Raw genomic sequence first — 27,690 nt, 5'->3', positions numbered from 1 at the left:
AAATCATTCTGAATGGCAATGTGGTGTTTAGGAAAATCTAGTTAGTTGAAAAAATGTTTGTGTACTAGAATTTGCTCCTGAGTTGTGTAAAATACATGAACCTTGATTGATCAGCAATCAAGCAAAAATACAATTTTATTTTTAGAATACTTTTAACTATGGCCATTGCCACAAAGCAGCTTTACAGAAATATATAAATTCAGGATATAAGTTTTAAACATATAAATTTATCCCTATTGAGCAAGCCAGAGGCAATGCTTGTGAGAAAAACTCACTGAGATGACATGAGGAAGAAAACTTGGGAGGAACCAGACTCAAAAGGGAATACCAGATAGTGCGAAGAACAGAAAAACAGAAAGGCCATCCAGAGTTATTACGTAATCAGAAAGCTTACTTGCATGTGGTCCTAGGAAAAGTACTTCAGTCTTGTCAGAATTAAGTGGAAGGAAGTTAATAAGCATCAAGTGTCTAATGTCCTTTACACATTCCTCCACTTTTTACAACAATTATGGCCACAGATTCCAGATATTCCCAGGTTAACTGTGAGATATAATCTCTCCAGTGGGGCCTGGGTCTACCAGGAGATCTTGGACCAGTAGGTCATGCATGAGCAGAGGCATGAAGAAAGGTGCCTGAACAACCTCTCTCTTCTCTTAATTCAAAGGAACAACAACTCCATCCAGGTTGCTGAGCTCCTGCTTCACCTTCACAGACTAGTACAGCAACTATAACACTGCTGCTGCTGATCCAACCCATTTGTCAATCTGATGCTCTTTTTTCTGTTACTTGTAAATAAGATGCCAAGACACTTAAACTCCTCCACCAGGGGCACAGTCCCTCCGCTCAGTCTCATCCCACCCATTTCTGAGAGAAAATCAATTTGCTTCTGCAGCTGCTTTTTCTGCAGCCATTCTGGCTCTTCTATACCTCTCAGGTGAATCAGGACAGCCCTCTGTGAGCATTACTCAAAAGGCCTCCTTCTTCAGTTTGATGGGTATTCTCACCACTGATGTCCATAATGACTGGTTACTATCTTGAAAGGCACCAAGAGCCTTCTGTCCACAACTTTTTTGCAGCTGCTTCTACAATTGAGGACTCAAAGAAGGTCCATTCAATCTCTTTCTCTAGACATGCTAGAAGTCTTTTCTGAGTTGGGAGAATTTGTCTCTCACTGAAACTTCTGCTTTGCCATATGATCCCAAGCAACCCCATAGGCTTTCCTAGGTTTACCAGGTAAATATGACTCACGCCCAGTGCACCAAGTGGTGATAAGTTGACAGCTCTGTCCCTTTCTCTACCCAAGTGTCCATAATATATGTACCATCAGATTTGAGGCTAATTACAAAATCGATCATTGACCTTTGGCTGAAGGTTCTCTGGTGCCAACGAGCACTTATGAGCAACATTATTTTTGAATATAGTGTTTATTATTGATAAATGAATTTCATTATGTTAAAATGCAAGAGAAACTTTTTGGATTATACCAAAACACCCTGCATGGTGAAAAGAACTGGCAGAAAATTATTAGCCTTTTGAGTTTTAATAAGGGGATAGACTTATTACACTGGTAAGAAATAGATGACAATTTTCAACATCTTTGTCTCAATGCATTCATTAAGAATAATTATAACAGTGCTGGTAGTTATCCTGCTAGATTAGTTTAAACTATTGTCAAGAAGGACAATACATCATGTTTTACTATGTGAAATAAAAAAACAGAAATTATGAAAAAAAAAAAAATCGTACAATAGTTAAATACATAAATGAAAAAAATAATAGTGATGACATGGCAAATAAAATAATAACAATATAAAATATACAAATGTATAAAATACAATAATTAAAATATTAATATAAAAGTAATGTAAAATTAATTTGCTGGTAAAAGTAAAGCAAACAATAAAAGCTATTTAGTTGTTTTAAAATCAATGACAGAGGACGAATGTGTAATGGTAACTTGTTCAAGAACTTTAGTGCATAAAAGTGAAGAGCTCTTTTAAAGTTTTGCACATGGAATACATAGAAGGTATGATATAACCTTAAGACACGATTCTGAATATTGTTTGTCATGTATTTAGCAGGTGCTGTAGTGTTAAGAGTTTTAAAAATTAATAATAAAGATTTATAGTTAATTCTAAAGGAAACAGACAGTGAGTGAGTGATACTAAAACCAGTCTAATATCAACTTGTTCGTGTTAATATACTTGATGGATCTTTAAGATGCTGCTTCTTCTTTTGGTGGAATTAAAAGAGTGTTATAGAATACACTGAAGAATCTGCATCATATAAAAGTCTGAGGGAAAAATACTAGAGATAAAGAGTCTCAAGGTGGCAAGGCTTACAAAAAGTACAAAATAACATTTTTTGTCAAACCAAAATCACAGACACAAATGGTAAAAAAAAAATGACATGAGCTTGATTACCACAGATGTCTCCTTAAGAAAGAGAGCTGGCATAAACATGCCAAGATGAAGTGGCTTGAACTTTGAGCCCTCTGATCAGTGCAAAAGGCACATGGTAATATGTGATAAAACACTAAGCATGCCCAGACAGGTAGGTAGGTATTTAAAAAGGCCAGACCGCAGTGCTTATTGTACAGAATGGTGTCTCTTTCTTTCTCTCTCTCTCTCTCTCTCTCTCTCTCTCTGTCTCACACACACACACACATACATAAACACACACACAGAGAAGACAGCCAAGTAATCAACGTCAGCTGAAGAAGTTTATTCCTGGTGAGAAATTTCTTTTCTTTATTAATTAATCTATTTCTTTCTCTGTTGAGTGTTGTTATGAGAGGTTGTCACAAACTCCTCCCTGTCGGCCGAGGAGTAGGTCTATAGATCTGTTCTAACAAGCTAATCCTACCACAAGAATCCAAATAGTGCATTTCTTTCCTCTGGACATTTGTTATATTGTTTATAAACTATATTAACAAATGGATTTTAAAAATTAAAATATGTTTCAGGATCTTACTCTTCCTTTTTGACCATACTGTAGATGTATTATAGGGAAAAATGGAGAACCGAGCTGGTTATGTTGACTTAGCTTTGCCTATACATTGTTTGAGATCAGTTAAATGATCCAATGATTCCAGGGGAGTATTAGTTTTCTCTTGGTCAAATGATGTCAACTATCACTGTTAAAGAAGAAAATAGTTGCTCAAAGTCTTAATACTTTCAAAAAAGAAATCAATACCTTGGTAAAACTGAGCTAAAATGAAAACGAACGGCAACAAATAAGCTACATCATAGGCCTCACCACCTGTGCTGCAGATCATAGATCTACTCAATTATCCAGAATATCTATTATTGAATATTGAATTATTGTTATTGAATTTTGTATAAAGGCAGATCCTCAGCAACAGATTTCTTCCTTTGGCTGTTGAATATTTAAATACGACTGCTCCTGTTATTTGCATAAAAACTTGCTTTCACTTTATGCTCTGGTTTTACTACATGCTCTAGTGTATCCTTGCAGATAAACCTTTCTTACAAAAGGCTAGCACATTGCATAAGTATTCACCCCTTTAAACGTATGTCATGAATCCCCACAAACTAACCCATAACACTGAAATGATAAAATGAAAATTAATATAGTTCACAAAATTATTTTCAAATGGCTTCTCAGTCCCTTCTTTACCTGATCACTAACTTTTGATGGATGGCCTCTCCTCTTTTTCTTTTTTAAATTTGTTTTCATAATTGATTCAATATTACACTATAGGATGTTTAAAGATTGGATTAAAAATAATTAAACAATGTTTGAGACTTTTCCAGAATTTTATCCTGACTTGTTTTCACAGTGTTTGTTTAGGAATGTTCTCTGATAAACTTTGGATTCTTCCAGGAACAGGTGTATTTATTTGAGATCATGTGACACTTTAATTGCATGCAGTTTGAATCCTTTTAAATAATTAATGATGTCCAAGGGCAAACTACACCCCCCCCCCCTTTTTGGGCTATTTTGTGTACATTTTTCATATCATAAAATTCATAAAATCCCAGTTATGTACATTTCAATTCCAGGTTGTCACACTATGACCCGTGATGGGAATCTATTCAGTTCTGAGGGATATCTGTTAGAGTACTGACAGTGCAGATATTGATAGTTTCACCAAAAGCCTAACAAAGACTATTTAAAAGTGTAACTTAGTTTGCATTTTTATTTTACATAGGCTTTTAACTTCAACTTTACATAGGCTTTTAACACCCAACAAATCCAGTGGTGCAAGTAAAGAATTTCAGCACATACTTCCTTTTTGCACAGCCAGTAAAATTAGAACTAATTCTTAAAACTCAGTGTAGTGTTTTAAAAGGTGAGTCCTTACCTACATAATGTTAAAAAATATCTTTAATACTTGTAACTGTATTTTTGTTGCTGACTCCCTTTTTCTGAATAATTACAGAGGAAGACCTTCACTCAGTGGATTCTATTTGAAAAATGGACACCACGTTGGACATCTTGAGAGAAAAACTACACAAGGAAACTGAAAACATTTTAGAAATGGTAAAAGAAGAGCTCGAGCAAAGAGAAGAGGAGATCGAGAGTAAGAGACTAAAACTGGAAAAGAAAGAGGAAAAGATTCAAAAAATGAAACAAGACCTAGAGGAGAATGATGCAGAAATAGAGAGAATGAGGCATAAAGTGGAAAAGAAAGATGGAGAGATTGAGAGAATGAAACATGAACTAGAAGAGAAAGATGAAGAGATAGAGCAATTGAAAGAGGAACTAGAAAATAAAGATGACAAGATTGACAGAAAGCGGCAGAAGTTGGAAAACAGACATAATGAGTTAGAAGAACTAAGACAAGAACTGGAAGAGAAAGATGAAACAATAAACGGACTGCGAGAAGAAATAGAAGATAAAGATGAAACAATAAACAGAATGCGAGAAGAAATAGAACAGAAAGATGAAGAGATAGAGAGAATGCGACAAGAACTGGAGGCAAAGGTTGGGGAGATATATGGTATAATCGGTATCTAATCTAATGTGATGCTAATGTTATGCACACATTCTCACCATTGCATATTTTTAAGAACTCTTGAAGCCAACTGGTGTGTAAAGTTCACATTGGTTAAGATTAGGAGCAGGATCAATAAAAGGGATGGGGCATTAATTATCACATCATTCATATTAAAGGACATGGAAATCACTGCTCTAACACACTCTCCTGATTGTAACTGATGCTGCTCTAGCTAGGTTTTGAATGGATGGCTTGCTTATTAGGGATAAATTCACATATTTACAGTTTATTCTGGTTTAATTTAATTTGAATCTATTTATTTCTCTAAAGCTGCTTTGTGACAATGTTCATAGTTTAAAGCACTATAGAAATAAAATTGAATTGAATTGAATTGAATGGGTAAAGTTACCATGAAGGGAGGGATGCAGCTATGTGGAGTATTGTGGGGCAGGGCGGAGCAAGATGTGACGGGGTAGGACTGGGCAGGCTGGGGTTGAGAAGATGGTGAGTTTTGAAATAAATCTAATAGGAGTCTAGTATATCACCAGTATATTGCTGCATGAATAGGCCTAGCTGTAATTATCACATTAATCACTGGTTTAATTCAACAAAATGGCTTCTACACTCTTTATTCAGCAACAAATAGAATAGCACTTGATCCAACACTCTAATTTCAACAATAAAGTGTTGAATTGATTAAATAATGCCAACATTTTTGTTAATTTAATGTGCTCTCCTGTAAAGAAAACTGATGGATTGAAGGATAAGCTGGCCAAACACATGTAGATTCTTCAATATTTCCACTAGTACTGGAGCAGGTGAATCTCATAGGAATACCTCTTTTTAGTCATTACTTTATTAATGATATCTTGTCTGGTGAGCTAACTGGTGTTTTTATCAGGACTCCAGATTTCCACATCTGGATTTGGTGAACCCAGTTGTTGGATATGAATATAGCTACAATTAGAGTGGACAATCCCTCGGGAGAAGGTATTTGAAGCAGAGGGAAGCTGGATACCATTGCAAGTTAAAATGTCTACTTAATTCTATTTAGAAATGAATTTTTGGCAAGGGCAGTGCCATATTACCAATATGAGATTGGTTATACTCATACTTTATTCTTCTAGTCACCAAGCAGGAAACTTAGCAATCCAGCTTGCATCTCAGTGACTATGCTTTGGACATTATCCAAAATCCTCAGGTACTGTGTGTTCTGACTGCAAGAATGCTAAGTCTGGGCTAAGTCTCATTCTCACAGTAGGTTGTGTGTGAGAATTTAATCCACACTGTATGTGCTACTTCCATTCTGTATACAGGAAAATAAATCCCCAGTAATTTGGTAAGGTGTCATCTGGTGTCCTTTATAGTAACACAATGCAGAGGGAAAGATTGTGTTTTTACAAACTGGTACAAATAATACTGTTAGTCCATCACAGTCACAATATACAGCATATTTATAAAAATAATAATTTATAAAAACAAAAATGTAGGGAAAAAAGAAAAACTATATTTTCATTGGAGAGTTGGCAGCTTTATTGAGTTCTGGGTTTCATTGTTCAGTTTATTATAGAGAGAACAATTTTCACTTCCTCCCTCTAATGAGGCTGGGCTAATCTGCATCATGTTACTTCAAGGCCAAATGTGAGGAAAACAAAGAAGGAATAAACAAACAAAGAGCTAATCTATTAATAATTCACTTGAGTAAAAGTAAGTAAAAATAAAATTAATGATAAAAAAAATAGCTCAAGAAATAAAGCATCTGGTGAAAATATTGTGTAATTACTTTTCAAATTATTGTAAAGTAAGTCTACAACTGACACAACTAATCCAAAAATGTTCTATAACAATGCGATTTTTGAACAATTATATAAACTAATTAAATAAGTTATGCTGAAGGGAACCCCACCTTAATTATTAACAGTCAAATGGATATAAAAAGTTTACACACTCCTGCTAAAATTGCAGGTTTTTGTGATGTAAAAAATTAAACCAAATGATATAGCAACCAAAAAATTCAAATAAAAAACAAATAGAAACCTTTTACGTGGGAAAAAAAAGTAAATGAAAAAACTTACAAACTTGCACATACTGTCTTTTTTTTCTGTATCAGTGGTCAAAATAAATGTAGTGAAATTGAATATTTTATTTATTAGTTATTTGATAAGTTTATATTATATAAATACATTATATTAAAGTACTTCATATTAATATTTATTACTATCATATAAATATACTTAGAACATATAATTAAATAAGTGAAGCATGTATTCATGTATTCTGAGAGTAATGAGAGTACATGATGTAGTCTGTTACTTCCGCAGGGTTATGTCACAGGGTTTTACCTTTCCCTCTGGGTTTGTCAGAACATGTCGTACTGTGCATGGCTGTGTGTGACCAGTAAAATTTGAATTAAATTTGAATTTTGGAGAAAATGAAAGTAAGGAGAGAAAACATACATGAGCTACACTCAACAGCGTGAGGTGTAACACACTTGAAAACTGCATTTTTCCATTAAGAAATGGCTGATCACTCAAAAGATTCCAGTAAGTGATTGTTTTTGTGTACCCTTTATTGTTATGCATATCTGTATATATTTGATTTGTTGAGATTCTGAAGTTAACACTGCACTCATTGATTATAACTAGAAACAGCATGATGCCACTTCTTCTTTTCAGATACTGATACTGAGACTTAGACCTTGAGTATCAGTCGATATTGATTTCTTTCTTTCTTTCTTTTTTAAAAAGCCCTTCACAATTAAATTCTTTGACACAAAAATTATGTAAATTGTAAATATAATAAGCATAATAAATCATAAAGTATAAACATACTAACAAAAAAAGCAAAACCAAACTGATACTGATACCAAAATGAGCATTAATCAATCAGGGATGCCAGTGAACATTTTATTTAGCTCTCGCTTCTATGCTGATCTGTGAGCTTTTATTAGTTTGTGCCACTTGTTTGAGTCTTTAACTCTGGGAGACCAACCACCACTCAGTTCACTTAAACCATTCATCCATAGCTGGTGAGTCACTGATGGTTGCAATCGAGGGAAACCGAAACCCTAACCCTAACCCTAACCCCAAGTACACATTGGAATGGGGTGAGGTGCATGTCAGAGTGTTGCCGGTGGTTTCGTGCATATTCACCCTATGGGAGAAACTGAGACCAGTCGTTTTGTTTGTTAGCACAGAAGGTTCTTAGAAATCTTCCAATTTTAAACTGACCATTGCATATGAAGCTGGCATTGGGAGGATCATCATTTGGTATTTTTCACCATCATCCTCAATATTCTTCCTAACATCAGCTATCAACACCTCGCTCCCATTCACGGAAACCTCCACTCTATCTCCTCTTCCATCATAGCTTCCTGTACCCTATCATCCCTTCCAGACCTTGACCTTCCAGTCATTTTCCTCTCTACTGCTAGATTTAGCCACAGACACTTTCCTCTCCTCACTTTCCTCATCCATGGACCTCCTCTGCCCTCTATCCTCTAAACCCAGGAATTATGTGCAAAAACTCCCATAGTCCCAAAGTCTTGTTTACTACAATAAATGCAGTACTGAATCCTGTTATCACAGCAACTCCAGAGCACACTGCAGCTGTGAAGAATTCATGAAATTCTTTATTGCCAATAGAAGGTTACTGATTTCACCTTCAATTCATGATCTCTCAGATCTACCAATATGGTCTGCCTTCCCAAACCTATTTCCTAAACCAGTTTGAGCCTGTGTCACTGTCCTATATGATGCCTACTACTTGTTCTTTGGATGTAGTCTCCACACTTCTTGTTAGAGATATGCTGCATGTTGTTAGCGAGTGGTTCCAGGTCTGTTTTAAACATGCAATCATTCAGCCTCTTATCAAAAAGCCAAGTCTAGTCCCATTTGTTCTCAACAATTTTATACCTATCTTTAAGCTACCTTTTACCTCAAAAGTTTTGGAAAAAGTTGTTTTTAATCTGCTTTCTTCATTTCTTACTGAGAATGATGTTTTGTAGTAATTGTTTTAGACCATAACACAGAGTCCACCCTCCGCAAAGTACCTAATGAACTATTAACTGTAGACTCTGGAAAGTGTGCTATTGTACTGCTATTGTATTGTACTGTATTTTATTGGACGTCAGCACACCATTTTACACTGTGGATCATGCCATTCTTCTGGATCAGCTTAAATGTGGTGATGGCATCCATAGGACAGCAGTAATTACCAGTGGTGTACCTTGGAGCTCCATCCTGGGTACTATGTTCTTGTCTTTGTACATGCTTCCCCTTTTATTTTTTGTAAATACAACATTTCCTACCATTTTTATGCTGATGACACACAATAATATCTCCCATTGAAATCTCTTGAAAAATGACTCTCTGCAAATTCTTTTTGACTGGATTATGGATATTAAATAATGCTTGTCTAAAAACTTTCTCCAGTTAAATAATTACAAGACAGAAGATACTGTCTTTCAACACACTTAGCAACGCTTGTTTCAATTCAGCTGTAGAAAAGTAATGATTTATAATCTCATTATCCGGTGTCACCCAAAAGAGGATGATTTCCCTTATGAGTCTAGTTCCTCTCAAGGTTTCTTCCTCATTTTTTCTCAGAGAGTTTCCCTCACCAACATATCCTCTGACTTGCTAATTAGGGATAAAATATCCAGATATCTGTACATCTGTTTTGTCTATTGTTTTTTTTAATTGTTTTAACAATGTCTATTGTTAAAAGTGCTATATAAATAAAATTGCATTGAATTAAATTGTATTATATTTGGTCATCCAGACTCTTCGAGAACTGTAGCTGATAAATTGTGGCCCTTGTTAAGAAATATAAAAAAGCTACACAAAAAATCTTGATGTTATTTTTGACTCTGACTCTTGTTATGTAAAGATCTGGAGACTGTTATTCATGCATTCATTTCCTCTCAAATTTATTATTACAATTTCCTCTACATGGGAGTTTGTCAACCATGCCCTGTCTTCAACTGGTCTTACTTGTTAACCTGCATTTAATGAGTATAATCTAATGCCTGATTAAACATGAGAAGTACCAAAGAACTACTGAAATTAGAATACGTGCACAAAATGAAAGTGTAGAGAATTTGACATGCCCCCCCTTTTGCTTTTATGACAGTATGCACTCGAGCTGGTATGGATTCCATAAGTTTGTCTAACACTTGAAAATTCGTGCTAGATTAAATCCATTGGTGTGTCATATGAACACTTGCATTAGTAGAAGGAATAAGATTCAAAGGTAATCTAACCACATAGTCAGTATCACAATAGTTCACATAGTGTCATAAATTTGCTTAAATGTAAGTAGTAACCTAAAAATAGTGCAGAATATTAGATATAAAATTCTTCCAGATATTGAATATTTCCTTTCATTGTCATAAATTAAAAAATAAACTGTTTACTTCCAATGGAAAATATTCCAGATTTTAAATGTGGGTTTTTGACTTTTGGACCCAGCTATATGTACTTGAAAACCTTTTCACACACTCTCTAAATGATGTTTAACATAATAACAGTAGAAGCAAAGACAGAGAGATATAAGGCAAGAAACAGGGCCTATGACTATATCAGTGCAAGGATAAGGGCCTGAGAGTGAGATATTGAAAAAAACAAGAGAGTCTTAAGAAGAGGTAGGCACTGAACACGGCCTGAGCAGGGCCAAACTAAGGAAGGAGAAAGCCTGAACCTGAGAAAGGGCAAGAAGCAGGACCCAAAGCTAAGACAGAGCAAAAAAGCAGTGCTTAATATTATAAGCAAAGGCAAGGGCAGGGCCTAAGACTAAAGCAGGACAAGGGGAAGGGCCAGAAATCAAGATGGGGTTAGGAGCAGTGCCTAAATCCAAGACATGGAAAAGAACAGGGCCTAAGTGAGGAAGCATTGCTGAGCATCAGCGCACGCAGCAGTGGTCTATCAGGCCATATTCTAAATTTGCACAGTACAACAGCATGAAGTCTGCTTAATAAATTTGTATCCCATAACTATTCCTGTGCTGGTTTGTAAGTAGGCTTGTGGTCAGTATGTTGCTCAAAGATTCACCTACTGCCAGGTCTTGCATTTCTGCCAGAGACAACCAAGTTACCTATAATGAATACAGACTATTCTGTTTTAACATGCATTTTTAAATGTTACTGTTACTGTTTTACTTTAGATGTAAGTTCTCTTCTCATGTCAGATGTATTCACATCTGACTATATGCCTGATGAGGACTCAGAAAGAGGTAAATCAAATACTGTTATTGAATTATTCTTTTTATTTATCTTTGCTTCTCTTATATTAAGTCTATTTTGTTTTTAAAAATAGGCACAGATACTGGTAACATTCCCTCACAGACCATAGAGGATACAACAAAGCAAAAGTGCAAAATCAAGAAAAATAAGAAAGAAAAGAAAGAAAAACAACATCTGCATATGAAAGTTAATTGTAAAAAGAAAGAAAAGTATCTGGAATCAAGAGAAATTGCTATGGAAAAGAAAACCCATCAGAAAAGAAGAGAAATTCATTTGGAAGAGAGAGAAAACCGTCTGAATGAAAAAGAAATTAATTTAGAAGAAAAAGAAATGCATCTACGGCAAAGAGAAATTGCTATGGAAAAGAGCCAAACCCATCAGAATAGAAGAGAAATTCATTTGGAAGAGAGAGAAAAGCATCTGAATGAAAAAGAAATTAATTCAGAAGAAAAAGAAAAGCATCTACAGCAAAGAGAGATTGCTATGGAAGAGAGAAAAAAATATCTGGATGTAAGAGAGATTAATTTGCAAGAGAAAGAAAAGCGTCTGGAAGGAAAAGAAGTTCATTTGGAAGAAAAAGAAAAGCGTCTGGTTGGAAGAGAGACTAATTTGGAAAATACAGCAAAATATCTAGAAGGAAGAGAGATTCGTTTGCAAGAGAGAGCAAAACATCTGGAAAAAAAGAAGTTTGTTTAGAAGAAAACATAAAGCATCTAGAAGGAAGAGAGATTCATTTACAAGAGACAGCAAAGCACTTGGAAGGAAAAGACATTCATTTACAAGAGAGAGGAAAGTGTCTGGGTGGAAGAGAGGTTCAACTGGAAAAGAGAGAAAAGCGTCTAGATAGAAGAGAGATTCATGTGGATGAGAGGGAACAGCGTCTGGAGGGAAAGGAGATTCGTTTCGAAGAGAAAGAAAAATATCTCGCAAAACATGAGGAGAGATGGCATAATTTAGGGGATAGAGAAAAAGAAAGGCAGGAAAGAAGTTCACTCATTAAAGGTTCTAAGAAGCAAAAGAGAAAGCAATCTGATGAAGAAGAAGGGGAGTACTTGATGAGTACTTGATGAGTTGATGAGTAACCCAATGAATGTAGAAACAGACAGTAGACCTGGTGAGTCAGCAGAAAATTGTTTTTCTGTGTATCTCTATGTATTACTCTTATTTTGTCTGTAAGACAATTTTCTCACTTCATCCCTTGTGTAAACTGATGTTTGGCCTATGGCTCATAGCAAGGATGTATGATGAATAATGGTCTAATGAACCAGCTTAGACCAGAGATGAACCCTAAAGCAGAGGGATTTTAATAAATACGTTTAATAAACACAGGTAACTATCCAAATAAAGAAGCATAAACACAAACTGCTAATATAAGCCAAGGATAGTCACTAAGCTAACACCTATTGGCTGTGGCAAGACAGATAACACAGTTATAGGTAAGCAAGAACAATAGGCGAAAGGCCAGCTAGCACAAGTGTTAATGGATAAGTAATAGGCTATGCTAACAGTATATCAGATAGTCAAACAAGAGTGAACATACAAGAGTGTTATACAATGAGAAGTGTAAGCACATGGAAAAGTGCAAAGGCTTTGCAAACTGAGACACTAAGTAATAGTCAATAATTTTACGATCCTATTAAAGAGGCATGAAACAAGCTACAAGTGTTAAGGGTAGCACTGAGTAGTGTGATTATAAAAAAATTATGCTTCTACAATTTTACTATACAATACTATAAAGTCAAATAATATTATATGTGTTGAAAGGATGTTCAGTTTAAGCATATTGTGAACGAGTCCCATGACCCATGGAGCAAAAGCTATTCTAAATAAAATCCCTAAGATAAAAAATACAAAGGTAGGTCTTTACCTTTTATAAATTGTGTTGTTTAGAAGTTGTGTTGTCGGAATTTATTGCGGCAAAGGCAATGAAAAATCCTCTTTGCTAAAATCCAGGTCAAATCCACTCTCAGAAGCATCATATTTTCTATTATCTGGCATGTGCAAAGTATGTGCATGCTCAAGAGACTCAACTGTCATATCCAAAACTATCAATCACCTCATCAAACATGACCTTTTATTTATCACCAAATAACTCCTATAAAATGCATTTGTTGTGAGGAAAAATATTGGGTGATATATTAAGGTCAGCTGTACTTGTTAAAATGACAGAACACTATTCCTGAAAATAATTTGTGGCAGTGTAATTTAAAATTTAAAATTTAATTTTGCCACCTGTCTCATTCACTAACATGGGAATGGGCAGGGTTAAAAATCATACTACAGCCAGCCACTAAAGTGCCTCAGAGAAATTTTGGCTTCACTTTTGAATTCCTGTTATGGTGTCTACCCATATACTGAATACAGTTATTGATATTTCCGCACACTCTTGACCACGCACATTCAGCAACCCCTGGTGGTAATAAAGTGTAATAGCAGGTAAACTGATTATGAGGAGCTTAACATCCCATTTACTGTCATCCTATCAGCATAAGAGAGAGTAATTACTGATTTCAGTGCTCACAACAGACGGGTGGCACAACTTGAATGAGGAACACGTCTCTGGGGACCAACAGAAACTACGCTGACAGTGAGGAGCGGATCATCACTTGGTCAGTGCAGTATTAGTTGAGCTCTATTCTGGAGTTTCAAAGACAATTTGGAGACAGGTCTAGAATTTCTCAACCAAATGAGTTGAATAATGACACTTGCCTTACCTTCAATCATATCACTCACACCACAATACAGTGTATTTCCAAAACTGGCCATGGAAAAAGACAGTATAAATGATGAATTTTAAGTGAGACAATGGAATGCACACATGTACTCTTACATTCTTTTAAAAATCATATTTATTTATTAGACAAGCTATTTGTAGAAGGGCCAGATAAACCATTTTTATTTTACTCTACATCATGTTTTGTTTAGCATATAGAGTGATTTTGGGGAGTTTCATTATGCAAATGATTTTGGTGAAAATGTGCACTCCAGTTGCTCCAGTGCATCTGGAACCAGAGGTTGGGGTAACAGAACATTACTGTGACTTCTCTGAGTTGAGTCTATGCACAATGTAAGACTACCACCCTTCTCCATGAAGAAGCTTGAAGATGTAAATGAAACTGATGGCTGGACAAATCTCTGTCTTATGACCTGATTGATATACCAGCAGTTTTTTTTTATAGACAGGGGGTAAACATGAGAGGTATGTGGTCTGGGAAGAGGTTGATGGCACAGTTCCAGGGACAATGAGGACAGGCAAAGTTATCTGTCAATCTTTCCCTTCTTTACCTATTCCTACAATGCCCAATACCTCTTCTCCTTCTATCTCCCTAACAGCCAGAACATATTTTTCTCCTCACAGCACATTTTCTACAGCTGTATCATGCACCTTCTCTTTTACAGTAAGCATGCCATCTGCCCTCTAGATTACATCCCTTCTATAATGCTCCAGAGCATCTCACAAGACCTTCTCCTCATCATCACTTTCATTATTAATGACTCCATATCATCTGGTCGTATACCAAATCCCTTCAACACAGCAAGGATTGTACCCATCCCGAAAAAAGCTTATATTATGTATCTCTGACATCATCAACCACAGACAAATATCACTTCTGTCCTTCCTTTCTAAAATTGAATGTGTTTTTTTTACAATCAGTTGTTTGTTTCTTACCCAGAATGACCAGCAAGATCCTAACCAGTATAGCTTCAAAGTGTGAGACTCTTCAAAAACTGCTCTTGTGGTTGTTACTGAGAAACTTCATATTGCTAAATGTTACTAAACTGGCATTGGTCCTAATCCTTATTGACCTTTCAGCAGCCTGTGAAACAGTCAGTCACAAGAGTCTCACCATGCTTGGAATATATGGCACAGCATGAATAAGATAGGGGTGATGTCATATCTTCTGGTTCTAGTAAGGACTCTCGCTGCTGCATTCTGGACTAACTGAAGCTTGTTTATTCACCTACTGGAACATCCAGAGAGCAAAGCATTACAATAATCCAACCTAAAGGTAACAAAAGCATGAACTAGTTTTTCTTGATGACTTGCACTTATTTTGCAGTCCTATCTGTTACTAACTCCAATCTAATAGGGTTTTAGCTTGATAGGATGATGGACCATTGAAATAAAAAACTTTAACAGGCTGCTGTGTGGCTGTGTTTTGCAATCTTGGAATGACAAAATGACAGGGAGGACTGAGCTCACCTCCAGAGAGGCTGGCTGTTGTTCAGAGGGATAGGGCAGCCAGTGGCTTAGTAGATTAACAGCTTTAGTAATCTACTGGTTTTGTAGTGAGTGATAAAAGTGCTAAAATTATATTAACTAAAATATCTTATCTGGACAGGCATTGTAATACCCCAAAATAAAAGTGTTCAAAAACTAGTGGAAAATGTGTAGTTTATTGTGATTCAGCCTGTTTCATTGAATTATTTTACAGTGCATCAACACCAGGTGGAAGAAGTGGAAGAAGAAGAAGAAGAAGAAACTAGTACCTTACCTGACAACTGAATATATACTGGATCTGTACGTGACTTGAAGGGAAATGAGAAGATGATCTTATTCATAAGAATATTGATAAGAGCTTAACAAAGGCCACCTTAAAATAAAAAGTGGGCAATGCTAAAACTCAACAGCCGAGCATGAACAACCACTTATCAAAAACTACTTAATATTATGTGTGGCTTGTGAACCAAATAGTCAGTCAAATTCTCATTGTTGAGTCAGGCAAAAAACGTATAAGAAAATCTGTGTTTTTACAAGTGTCATTACTACAGCACTTGCTGATATGACATACACCAATGATGTCTCTGTGAAATAAAAAAATGAACGAAAAATACATACATACAAACATACATACATTTTTTTTTAAAGTTTTTAGTTCCCAAATTCCTTAGACATATTTGTATTCTAATAGATACTAATGTATGTTGTTGTTATACATTTTTTTATATTTAAATCCTGCAGGAGTTATGTTGACCAGTTTAAGGCAAAGCGCTTTCATTGCTTTCATTGTTTTTGTGCACATGACAGATAAACTTGAAACTTGTTTTACTTTCTATTTGACTTCTAGTTTACTGATCTCTTACATATATTTGTATTCCTTTTTGCTTAAAAGGGCTGGTTATCAGGCTGGTCACTACTACTAAGGTAAGTACTGTCTATATAAAAGTCTGTTTTCTTTTAGAATTTCTACATTTTGCCATCAGACAGTAATACTAATTTCTGAAAGATAAAGATTTTCTGAATGCAAGGTGCCTAAACATGCACAATACATAGAGTTCTCCAAATGTATTTTGCAAATGAATTAGGCTAAAATCTGCTAGAACATGTTAAACAAGCCTGCATAATTTTTATATAAATAAAAAATTTCAAAAACATCAGTGTTTGAGCAATACGCCTCACACACCAGAATAAACCCTCTCAGCCTTGGGACGGGGAACATGACTTTTACCAACAGTAGTTTGCTGGCAGTTGTAAATTCTACAAAATCAGAATTCAAGATTATCAACATTACAAAATTTGTTTTTATACATATATATATATAATATCGATACTAATATTTATAAGATATCTCTGAAGGGGGCAGGTAATACACCTTAAGAGAGAATTCAGTATCTTCTTTGGGATATGTCTCAAATTAGAGGATAAGGAAACAGGAAAAGAAAGAGAGAAAATATGAAAATAGAAGAAAATAAATAAGAAAATATGGCTCAAATATTGGCTGGAGAGACACAGGCAGCATATAGTGAAAAGAAACTTATCTGTTTTTATAGTGTGCACCAGTAGGAATCATGAAATGTTTGTATTTATTTTTGGTTTTCCTAAGACCCATTTGGGTAAGCCAAATAATTTCCTCTACAAGCATTATTATTTTGCCATTGCACTTTAGTATCTGCACTGCATAAGAGCAGATGAATTTGATTTCGTCTTGTTTGTCTGATAAACCTGATTATCTCTTTTTCTATCTGTATGCCCCTTCACTATTTATTTATTTATTTATTGCAACTTAATAAGCAATAAAAAGGTTGCATTAGATTAAATTAATTCAGAAGGCCATGGAAACACCACACAAAGACAGAAGTACAGTGTGCATGTGTGTGAAAAAGTCTATGATTAAGCACATCAAATGACTGCTAAACTTTACACTGAGCCTTTTGTCTAGATCATGATGTCACTACCGTACAAGGAGGATACAGGACGTGTGTGTGTGTGTGTGTTTGTGTGTGTGCTTGTGTCAGCTTTGAGTTTTCTGGACGTGTTGGTGAACAGTGCATGCAGTGAGTATCTCTGCTTTTAACTTTTTATTCAGTGTAAAAATCTCAATTCACTTAAATTCCTGAGAATTGTTAGTGCAATCTTGTAAACTTTCAGATGAACAGATATTTATTAACAAAATATTCTAAACTTTTCTTGTGTAAAGATGCTTGCTTAATAGTGAATCCTTCTAGCACAATTCTGTAAAGATTTCAGTAATAAAGTTTTTTTTTCTTCAAATCTTACAAATTTAGTCTTTTACAGAATTTTGATATCATTGTTAGTATAATATTGTACATTTTAGATGTCTAAATCATGACAGAGTAAAAATCTATTTGTCAGTTGAATGTATTCATTATTGTGTCTGTTTGCAGTAAGATGCTCGCTTTGGTTGTTGTGTCGTTCTCTGTGCTGTCCTTCACCTCGGCCACTAAAGGTGCGTATGAAATAATCACATTCATCAGTGATGGCTTACTTGAATTAATTCTGCTTAATTAAAGGCTATTAATCCCACACTACTGTTGAGTTCTGGATTCTGATTGGTCAGAAGGTGTTGATTAATTTTCTATAACAGCAGCTCTGACAGTAGTGCAGCTGCACATCACAGGTTTATATTAATGTGTTCGTTCTAATACATTTTACATTTATTGTTTTATTGTATTATTATACATACATTTATTGTTTTGTAACAGTCAGAGGTAAAACTGTAATTTTAAGTTTTCCAGCATCTTCAGGACAGAGGAGTTTATGCTTTACATTTACTTTTGTCAGTTTGTGTTGTTTTGTCTTATTAATTTCAAGGGAGTGAAAAAAGAGAGGCTGGTGAGGGAACTACTGTTTATACTGTAACTACAATAAGATAAGTGAAACCAGGAACTAACTTGTTTTATGAACATTAAATGTAACTATAAATGGATAAAAAGTATGACATGTTTAATAAATTAATAATTGTAATCGTGGTAAGCAGTTTTAAGAGAAATAAAACACTTGGGGACTTGCTGTTATAGGAATATAATCAACTTCAGGGTGGTGACAATAACTCCGCTTCATCAAACCACCCCATTGTTGGTTATTTTCCTATAACAGCAGCACACACACTGGTTGTTACTTACTGTATTCCTTTGTTCCTTTATTCCTGTCGATCTCTCTCTCTCTCTCTGTCTGTCTCTCTGTCTGTCTCTCTGTCTGTCTCTCTGTCTGTCTCTCTGCAGCAGGTCTGAGTGGGAAGGTTCTCCTGTTCCCCTATGAGACAGATTTCAGTTTTGTCAAGCTATCTCCTCAGAAACCTCTTGCTCTCTCAGCATTCACTCTGTGCATGCGCATCTCTACTGAGCTGCAGGACGAGCGACAGGTCATCCTCTTTGCGTATCGCAGCAACAGCACAGATGAGCTCAACATGTGGCGCGAGAAGGATGGACGGATCTCATTCTACCTGGGCGGAGACGGTGCGCTTTTCCGCCTCACACCCCTCTCCAGCTTCCGCACTCACCTGTGTCTGACGTGGGACTCCAGCACCGGACTCGCCGCGTTCCATGTGGACGGACGCCGCAGCACACGACAGATCTACAGACCGGGCCACAAGATCCGTCCACGTGGCACTGTGCTGCTCGGCCAGGACCCTGACACACATCTGGGGGGCTTTGAGGTGACGCAGAGCTTCGTGGGTGAGATGACGGATGTGAACATGTGGGACTTTGCGCTGTCACGCATGCAAATCAACGCTCTGTACGCCAACCTGAAACACAGAGTGCCACGTGGAAACGTGTTCGACTGGAGCACCGTGGAGTATGAGATCCACGGCAATGTTGTGGTGGTGCAGGACGACTGACCACACACACAAACACACACACACACACACACACACACAAAACTCTAGCTCTAACACTATATCTTCTAAGCTCCAGTATGTAATGGGGTTGTGTATTATACTCAAACACACACACCGATAATAACAACAATAATGACATTTACAAAAATAAAGATGTTAACACACACACACACACACACTTGACCATTGTGAATTGTACTGTGTATTGTCAAAATATTAACAGATAAATAATAAAATTGTGCAAGTCTGAATATGATGTGTTATAAATGAAGCAATACCGCTAATAAGCACAATGTGGTGCTGCTGAATCACAAACAGCTGCAAATGCAAACTGCTCTATTGCCAGTTCTCAGGTGAAAAATATTTCAACTTGGAGTTGGAACAATGCATGCATACTAATTACAATACAAATAACTATAGAATAATTATAGTGATGTTACATACAAAAATTTAAAAATAAAAAAATTCTAACTGAATAATGAAATTTGAGAAATCAAGGAACCAAGTTGTGTAAATATAACCACACATCAACATAAACAAACAAACCACACACACAAACCGAGCGACTGTTGGATCAGACAAGTTTGACGTTTTCTTACTAGACGAAGAGTCGATATAACAAAGAGAGGCAGGATGCTATAGTTTATTTATCGGCTGGTTTAGGATAGAATTTTGAAAAAAGTTTATATTAAAGGAATATTTTGGAGGAAAATGAACTGCACACAACGTCCCTTTACCCTGAAAGTACTTGATTAGCTGAGACACACATTTAGTGTGTGAAGTTTTCTTTGTTAGTTTGGTGCTGGAGCTGTGAAGCTAACACCAGCCATTATTATAATTACACCACTTAATCTCATTTTTAAAGAAACAATTTTTTAATCATCAATATTATTATTATATTAAGCATTTTATATGATTTCATTCCTGGTTTCTGATTGGTTGCTCTGTCATAACCTTCAGTAACACACTAGTGCACTTACACACTGCAAAACCTAACAGTGGCAATTCAATTCAATTCTATTTGTATAGCACTTTTAACAATGGACATTGTCACAAAGCAGCTTTACAGAAATATATAAATTCTGGATATACAGTTGGGGTCATAAGTTTACACACACCATGCAAAATGTGCAAAATGTTAATAATAATAATAAAAAAAATATAAGAGGGATAATAAAAATTGCATTTTTTATTTTTTATTTTATGCAGTTTTTATTTAGTTCTGCCCTGAATAATCTATTTCACATAGCAGCAAAAAAGCAAGTACGCCTGATGGCGTTCTAAACAAAACGATTAAGTACACAAGCCAAAAATTTCTATTAGCTATTCTTAAATTGTTCAACATGACTCTGAGTGTCGGACATCTGGACTCAAGGTCTTATAACAGCCATCTTCAAAAGTGGAGATAAATTTGACCCTAATAATTATAGGCATCTGTCTGAACAGTAACCTGGGGAAGGTTTTATGCAGCATCATTAATTCGAGACTTATAGACTTACTTATGAAACACAGCGTCTTGAGTAAAAGTCAAATTGGATTCATACCAAATCACTGCACCAGCGATCATATTTACACCTTACACACCAAACCAAAACCAAAACACAATACTCACATGTTTTATACATTTCCAAAAAGCATTTGATTCTATTTGGCCCAAAAATCTATTTTATAAAATTCTTGAAAGTGGTGCAGGGGGTAAAACACATGATATCATCAAATCCATGCACACAAACAAGTGCAGAATTAAAAGAAGTAAATTGTTCCCTCAGGAGTGTGGAATGAGACAGGATTACCCAACACTATTTAATATATATATATATATATATATATATATATATATATATATATATATATATATATATATATACATATATATATATATATTAATGAATTTGCATCCATTTTAGAATCATCAGCGCCCGGTCTCACTGTACATGACTCAGAGAGTAAAACTCCTGCTGTATGAAGACGACCTGGTCCTGCTGTCCCCCAGTGTTCAGGCTCTACAGCACAACCTGCAGCAGTACTGACACACCTGGGCCCTGACACTCAACCTCAACAAGACAAAAATTATCACTGCTTCAAAAAAAGATCCAGATGTCAGGGAAACACAACACACTTCACTTTAGGGACACACAAAACAGAACACTATGGAATAAACACCCAGCTGAAATTATGCACACACGTCTGTAAATCCATCCTACAAGTTCTCCGAAACACTACAAACAACGGCTGATTTCGTCCGATTCCCACTGCTGCTCAAAATTCAGAAAAGATCTATCAAACTCAGTGACCCCCAGATCAGCATTGATCACTACAAAACCCTGCAACACCAAGAGCTGAGCCGGGAGAAGAGTCTCCTCACCCGGCTGGTCCTGAACCTCAGCTCACTAACACACACTAACACGATTCTACATCAGGAGCAGCTGCACACAAGAACAATCAGACCTCAACAAATTATAACACTACAAAAAAAAAAACCTGCACACACACTGGCCATCAAGACAGGCTGCTATAAGTACAGACTCTCACACACACACACACACACACACACACACACACAGAGTCTGGTTTAATGCACATATACACACCTGTACAAGGGTGTCCCAAAAGTCTCCACACATAGGGGACTGTGTACACCAACACCACGTCGGTTGTGCCTTCGTCAGTGGATCTTCGTGGACGTCCACTTCTCGGTTGGTCCACAACACTTCCAGTCTTTTTGAATTTGTTAATAAGTTTGGCGACAGTGTGTTGTGTGATGCGCTCGCCATGATTCCTGTTAAAGTCCATCGCAACCTTGCGACAGCTTCCCGATCCAGTCATGTGAATGATTTCAATACTTTCTTCTTGCGTCAAAGGTATTCTTAAAGGCTACTGAAAAATATATAAACTATGGTATGAGAAAGTATAAAATTTTGGAAGACGTTTTGCAAAAAGTGTTAATTTCCCCTCTGTATGGAGACTTTTGGGACTCTGTATATATATATATATATATATATATATATATATATATATGTATAAGAAGTCAGTCCTCCATCGATATTTATTACAGATTATGCAATATTTTTTTTAAACCCTTTGAGTTAAAGCTGAAAGTCTACACTTCAATCACATCTTGATTGCTTAATTTCAAATCCATTGTGGTGGTGTACAGAGACAAAATTATGAAAATTGACCTGACTGTATATAAATGATTTGTCTAATGTCTCAAATATCCTTACTCCAATAATGTTTGGAGATGACACGCAACCCTAGTTCCCTCTCCTTCAAATTTCAACTCCCTGATTAACAATGTGAATATTGGCTTAAGTGCTTATGCTACATGGTTTAGATTTATTATATAATCTTTGAATTAAAAAAAAATCTAACTTTATTATATACTGTGGTAAAAAAAATCATATTCTAAGGATTTATCTAAAATTACAATTGAGTCTGTTGAGATGCCTCAAGTTTCAGTTACAAGATGCTTGAGAATTTTTGATGATGAGAGTTCGAGTTGGAGAGAAAAAATAGACTGGCTTAGCAGAAAAATAAATAATAAGCAGTGGTAGTCATCCTGTTACCACAAACTGTCTTCTCACCCTTTATTATAGTCTAATTTATTCCTAATTTTCACTTTGTAATATAGTTAGTGCAAGTACTTTTCCTACTGCGCTCCATAAAATTTTATTTCTACAGAAACGTTTTGTTAGGATTGTAACCTGATCATATTTCATCTGTTCCTTTTTTCAGGAATTTCAGATTTTTACTGTTTATGACATCAATATTTTTCAAATATGTGTTTTCATTTATAAGATACATTCAAGTGAAGGGAATATTTCTGAGCAATTCAAGACCTATTTTAAAGAAAAGTCACAGGTCTATTGTTCAGATTTTCATTTTCCTAAATTTCTCTCTTATAGAGGTCAATTCTCCATAAGATTTAGGGGTATCAATTTATAGAATTGCTTTTCCCACCTGGTGAAAAATGTTTGTCTATAATATGTTACAAAAGATGCTTAAAAGATTATTTAATTGCTGCCTTGTAGCTATTTTTCCCCATTTTTGTCCATGTATTATGTTTTATTTATTTTATTTTTAGAGATATTTATTATTATTATTATTATTATTATTATTATTCAGGTGTATAAACCAATACTCCCCTTACTTATACATGCTTACACACATATATACTCAAGCATTTATATATGTGTGTGTGTGTGTGTGTGTGTTACTCACTGTCCCTCTGGTTGTGGCAGGCGGTTACGTACTGTCCTGCTGAAACACAGCTCTCTTTCATTTCTCCTAACAGAATGGTGATGTGTCAGCTTTGGGCAGAAGGGAGAACTGGGGTGTGTGATTTGTCATTTTTTGAAATATATTCACATACGTTTTTGAATTTGTTACATTCTGTTAGGAAGCGCAGCTCCATCTCCAGTGTATTGCTGTTGCACTGTGTGCACACTCTCTGCTCTTTAGGGAGCCATGATCTCTTACAGCAGCCCGTCTCGATGGCCAGTGTGTGTGTGTGTGTGTGGGTGTGTGAGTCTGTACTTATAGCGGCCTGTCTCGATGGCCAGTGTGTGTGTGTGTGGGTGTGTGAGTCTGTACTTATAGCGGCCTGTCTCGATGGCCACTGTGTGTGTGTGTGTGTGTGTGTGAGTCTGTACTTATAGCGGCCTGTCTCGATGGCCAGTGTGTGTGTGTGTGTGTGTGTGAGTCTGTACTTATAGCGGCCTGTCTCGATGGCCAGTGTGTGTGTGTGTGTGTGTGTGTGTGTGTCTGTACTTATAGCGGCCTGTCTCGATGACCAGTGTGTGTGTGTGTGTGTGTGTGTGTGTGTGTGTGTGAGAGAGAGAGAGAGAGAGTCTGTACTTATAGCGGCCAGTCTTGATGGCCAGTGTGTGTGTGTGTGAGTCTGTACTTATAGCGGCCCGTCTCGATGGCCAGTGTGTGTGTGTGTGTGTGTGTGTGTGTGTGTGTGAGTCTGTACTTATACCGGCCTGTCGCGATGACCAGTGTGTGTCTGTGTGTGTGTGTGAGAGAGAGAGTCTGTACTTATAGCGGCCAGTCTTGATGGCCAGTGTGTGTGTGTGTGTGTGTGTGTGTGTGAGAGTCTGTACTTATAGCGGCCTGTCTCGATGGCCAGTGTGTGTCTGTACACACTGCTAAAAGACTCGAAGCAGGGTGAGCCGGTGGGGCAGACAGTAGCAGTGTTAACATAGATGGTAGGTCGCGCGCGCGCGTGTGTGTGTGTGTGTGTGTGTGTGTGTGTGTGTGTGTGTGTGTGTGTGTGTGTGTGTGTGTGACAGCAGGACAACATTCTGGATTCCTTCAAGCAACTCTTAATAGATTTCTAGGCAAAACGTATCTACATAAGTAAGACAGGGCTGAGAGGCATGACCATGTGTATGTGTGTGTGTATGTGTGTGTGTGTGTGTGTGTGTGTGTGGCAGATGGATAATTTTTTTAGGCTTAAACTCCAAAATTTCATCTGATTAAAATATGGTGAAATGAGCATGCTTCAACATGCCTCTGTGTGTGTGTGTGTGTGTGTGTGTGAACATTAGATATTCAGTATTATGTATTTTTACTATAGTTAATATAAAAGTAACATTTAAAAATATTTTTGATGGCAAAATCAAAATTGTAAGAACTTTCCTTTACACATTAACTTCCATTTTACATCTGTTATATATTAAAATATATTATTATATATTATCATGAGAGTCTCGTTCACATGCAATTATAAAATAAATAAATAAATAAATAAATATGTGCTTTAAATCTAGTATATATTTATATTGCACTTAGAATTTAATTTATTTATGCAGGTTATTTCTGTTTATGTACTAGTTATTGATTCTGATTTCTTTGTTTTATATATATATATTTATGTATATATGTACACACTGCCCGGCCAAAAAAAAAGTCTCTGTTTAGATTTTAATAGGCAAATACATAAGAGTCTATGAATGGATCATTATTAGAGTGATTATAATGTTTCTAGCATGTTATATGTTTGGGAACAGTTCTTCTAATCTTAAAAGATGAAGTGTGTAGCTTTTTAGTTTTTTAATCACCATGTAGAAAGACGTATCATGGCCATATTCCAGGATGACACTGCCAAGATTCATCAGGGTTAGAATTGTGAAAGAATGGTTCAGAGAGCATAAAGAATCATTTTCACACATGAATTGGCACCTCTGAGTCCTGACCTTAACCTCAGTGAAAGTCTTTGGGATGTGCTGGAGGAGACTTTAAACAGTGCTCATCTTGGCAGTGTCATCCTGGAATATGGCCATGATACATCTTTCTACATGGTGATTAAAAAACTAAAAAGCTACACACTTCATCTTTTAAGATTAGAAGAGCTGTTGCCAAACATATAACATGCTAGAAACATTATAATCACTCTAATAATGATCCATTCATAGACTCTTACGTATTTGCCTACTAAACAGTGACTTTTTTGGCCGGGCAGTGTACATACACACACACACACACACACACACACACACACACACACATATATATATATATATATATATATCTATATGAGATTAAATGTAGAACATAACATTAAACATTGCTGTTAAATATTAAAGATTTATATTAATATAATAAAATTGGCAACATTACGTCAATATAAACATTGTAAATATGGTGATATTGTAAGTATTAAACAGAACAATATTGCAGTCTGAATCCTGGGAATGATGAGCTTTAGGTTATTGAGTGACATAGTTCTCTCTCTCTCTCTCTCTCTCTCTCTCTCTCTCTCTACCACTACAGTAAAGAGACAAACAAAATATACATTTTTACTTACCTTTACCTCAGTGTGAAGTGGTATTTGGCCAATGTTTTGGCCAAATGGTGAATGTTGACTCAACATTGAAAATTAATTGATGACTGCTACTGATCTAGACAACTGAAAGTAGACGTTGAATTGACGTCTCTCTGCTATCTGGGAAATGACAGCATGGCTGCTACAGTATTCAGGAACTTACTCCTTGTTGTGTATGCACGAAGACGCGGTCAATATTTCATTAGCTTTTGCTAGCTGGCTTTTGACCAGGATTTGCAGGGATTTGCAGAGAGTCTTCCAGGTGGTTCTCACTGCGATGTTTCTCGCTTGTTGCCACATGTTGCTCAGATTCTGTAGAAAAGCAGTTTTCCCTCTCTTTGTGCGCGATTGTTAATTGTGTCCACGTCATGACGTTTAGCCATGTAACTTAATCAATTTCTTAATTTGTTGTTAAAAATGAAGAATTGGGTTGAGTGGATATTATAGTAATAATAATAATAATAATAATAATAATAATAATAATAATGAGTGGAATCAGTAATAATTGTAGTTCTTGAGACTGATCAATATCATTCCTCCATTCTCAGATATCTTGATTAAAATTTACCCAAAATATTAAAGATATCTTAAAAAATATAATTTGTTAGTAAAAATTTCTTTTCGTGAAATAAACTAAAAAAATAATTGACGTAAATTTTACACAAAATTAACTGTTGGATTTTTAGGCATTTATTTGGGTTTGTCCGACTCAAACAATCACCTAAGTGATATTCAGATATTTTATTAAGGTGGTATAGCTTTTTATTATTGTGATATTTACAAAGCCACTGAATTATTTTTTTAGAGTATCTCTCTCTCTCTCTCTTTCTGTATGAATGTCTCTGTCTCTCTCTCTCTCCCTCCCTCTTTCTGTCTGTCTCTCCCTCCCTCTCTCTCTCTCTCCCTCTTTCTGTCTCTCTCTCTCTCTCTCTCTCCCCCTCTCTTCCTCTGGGTGAAATGAAAAATTCACCACTGGGCCCCATTAGAGTCCAGGTGAATAATAAAAGAGGAAGGAGGACACACACACACACACACACACACACACACACACACAAAAACATTTAACAAACACACTAACTTTGTCACTCTTTTGCCCCTCAGGGAGGAGCGAAGATACACAGACTGAAGTCACAACCTCACGTTACATACTCGCTCTGTAAACTCTGACTTCTTTCAGCTCTCTGAAAGAAGTTCAGCTCACATTTTCACTTTCAGAAGTTTTTACACAGTTTTCAATCTGATGCTCTTTGAATCACTTAATTTTTTAACATTACAATTAAATTAAATAATACAATTCTACACATCTACAAACTTCATAGGCTTATATAATTATAACACAATTTTACATTTTATGTATAGTCTGTATATTAACGGTTTTTAAATATTTGATAGTTGAAGTTTTGAAAAATAATTATGTATTAACTTTACATTACAGATACATTACAGTTATAGATTGTAAATAAACTGTTTATTATGAATATACTGTATATATTTTAGTTATTCATATACTATATACATGTTATTGTTATAGACTGAAATAGCTTAAAGCAAAATATGGCAATATATTAGTATAATT

General features: G+C 35.8%; 2 protein-coding genes across 3 annotated transcripts; both read left to right on the top strand.

Moving 5' to 3' along the window:
- Positions 1 to 2,557: 2,557 nt before the first annotated feature.
- On the top strand, positions 2,558 to 6,759 carry LOC113523752 (putative leucine-rich repeat-containing protein DDB_G0290503). Its single transcript, XM_026909788.3, has 2 exons — positions 2,558 to 2,732; positions 4,406 to 6,759. The coding sequence occupies exon 2, from the start codon at positions 4,441 to 4,443 to the stop codon at positions 4,981 to 4,983; it is 543 nt and encodes a 180-aa protein (XP_026765589.1). The 5' UTR covers positions 2,558 to 2,732; positions 4,406 to 4,440; the 3' UTR covers positions 4,984 to 6,759.
- A 10,626-nt stretch (positions 6,760 to 17,385) lies between these two features.
- Positions 17,386 to 19,536, top strand: LOC113523745 (pentraxin fusion protein-like). 2 transcript variants are annotated; one of them, XM_026909781.3, is made up of 3 exons: positions 17,386 to 17,480; positions 17,832 to 17,893; positions 18,672 to 19,536. In XM_026909781.3, the coding sequence occupies exons 1-3, from the start codon at positions 17,476 to 17,478 to the stop codon at positions 19,283 to 19,285; spliced, it is 681 nt and encodes a 226-aa protein (XP_026765582.1). In that variant the 5' UTR covers positions 17,386 to 17,475; the 3' UTR covers positions 19,286 to 19,536. The 2 variants fall into 2 exon arrangements, with proteins under 2 accessions (XP_026765582.1, XP_026765581.1); XM_026909780.3 differs by having other exon boundaries at positions 17,388 to 17,480; positions 18,669 to 19,536.
- Positions 19,537 to 27,690: the final 8,154 nt, after the last annotated feature.

The sequence above is a fragment of the Pangasianodon hypophthalmus genome, chromosome 1 (genome assembly GCF_027358585.1).
Source record: "Pangasianodon hypophthalmus isolate fPanHyp1 chromosome 1, fPanHyp1.pri, whole genome shotgun sequence".
Taxonomy (NCBI): domain Eukaryota; kingdom Metazoa; phylum Chordata; class Actinopteri; order Siluriformes; family Pangasiidae; genus Pangasianodon; species Pangasianodon hypophthalmus.
Note: the sequence above shows the minus strand (reverse complement) of the source record. Positions and strands in the feature narration are given on the sequence as shown.

Coding starts and splice junctions, on each gene's coding strand:
- LOC113523752 (XM_026909788.3), top strand. CDS start 4,441: ATGGACACCACGTTGGACATCTTGAGAGAAAAACTACACAAGGAAACT.
- LOC113523745 (XM_026909780.3), top strand. Junction 17,894..18,668: donor CTTCACCTCGGCCACTAAAG/GTGCGTATGAAA, acceptor GTCTCTCTGCAG/CAGGTCTGAGTGGGAAGGTT.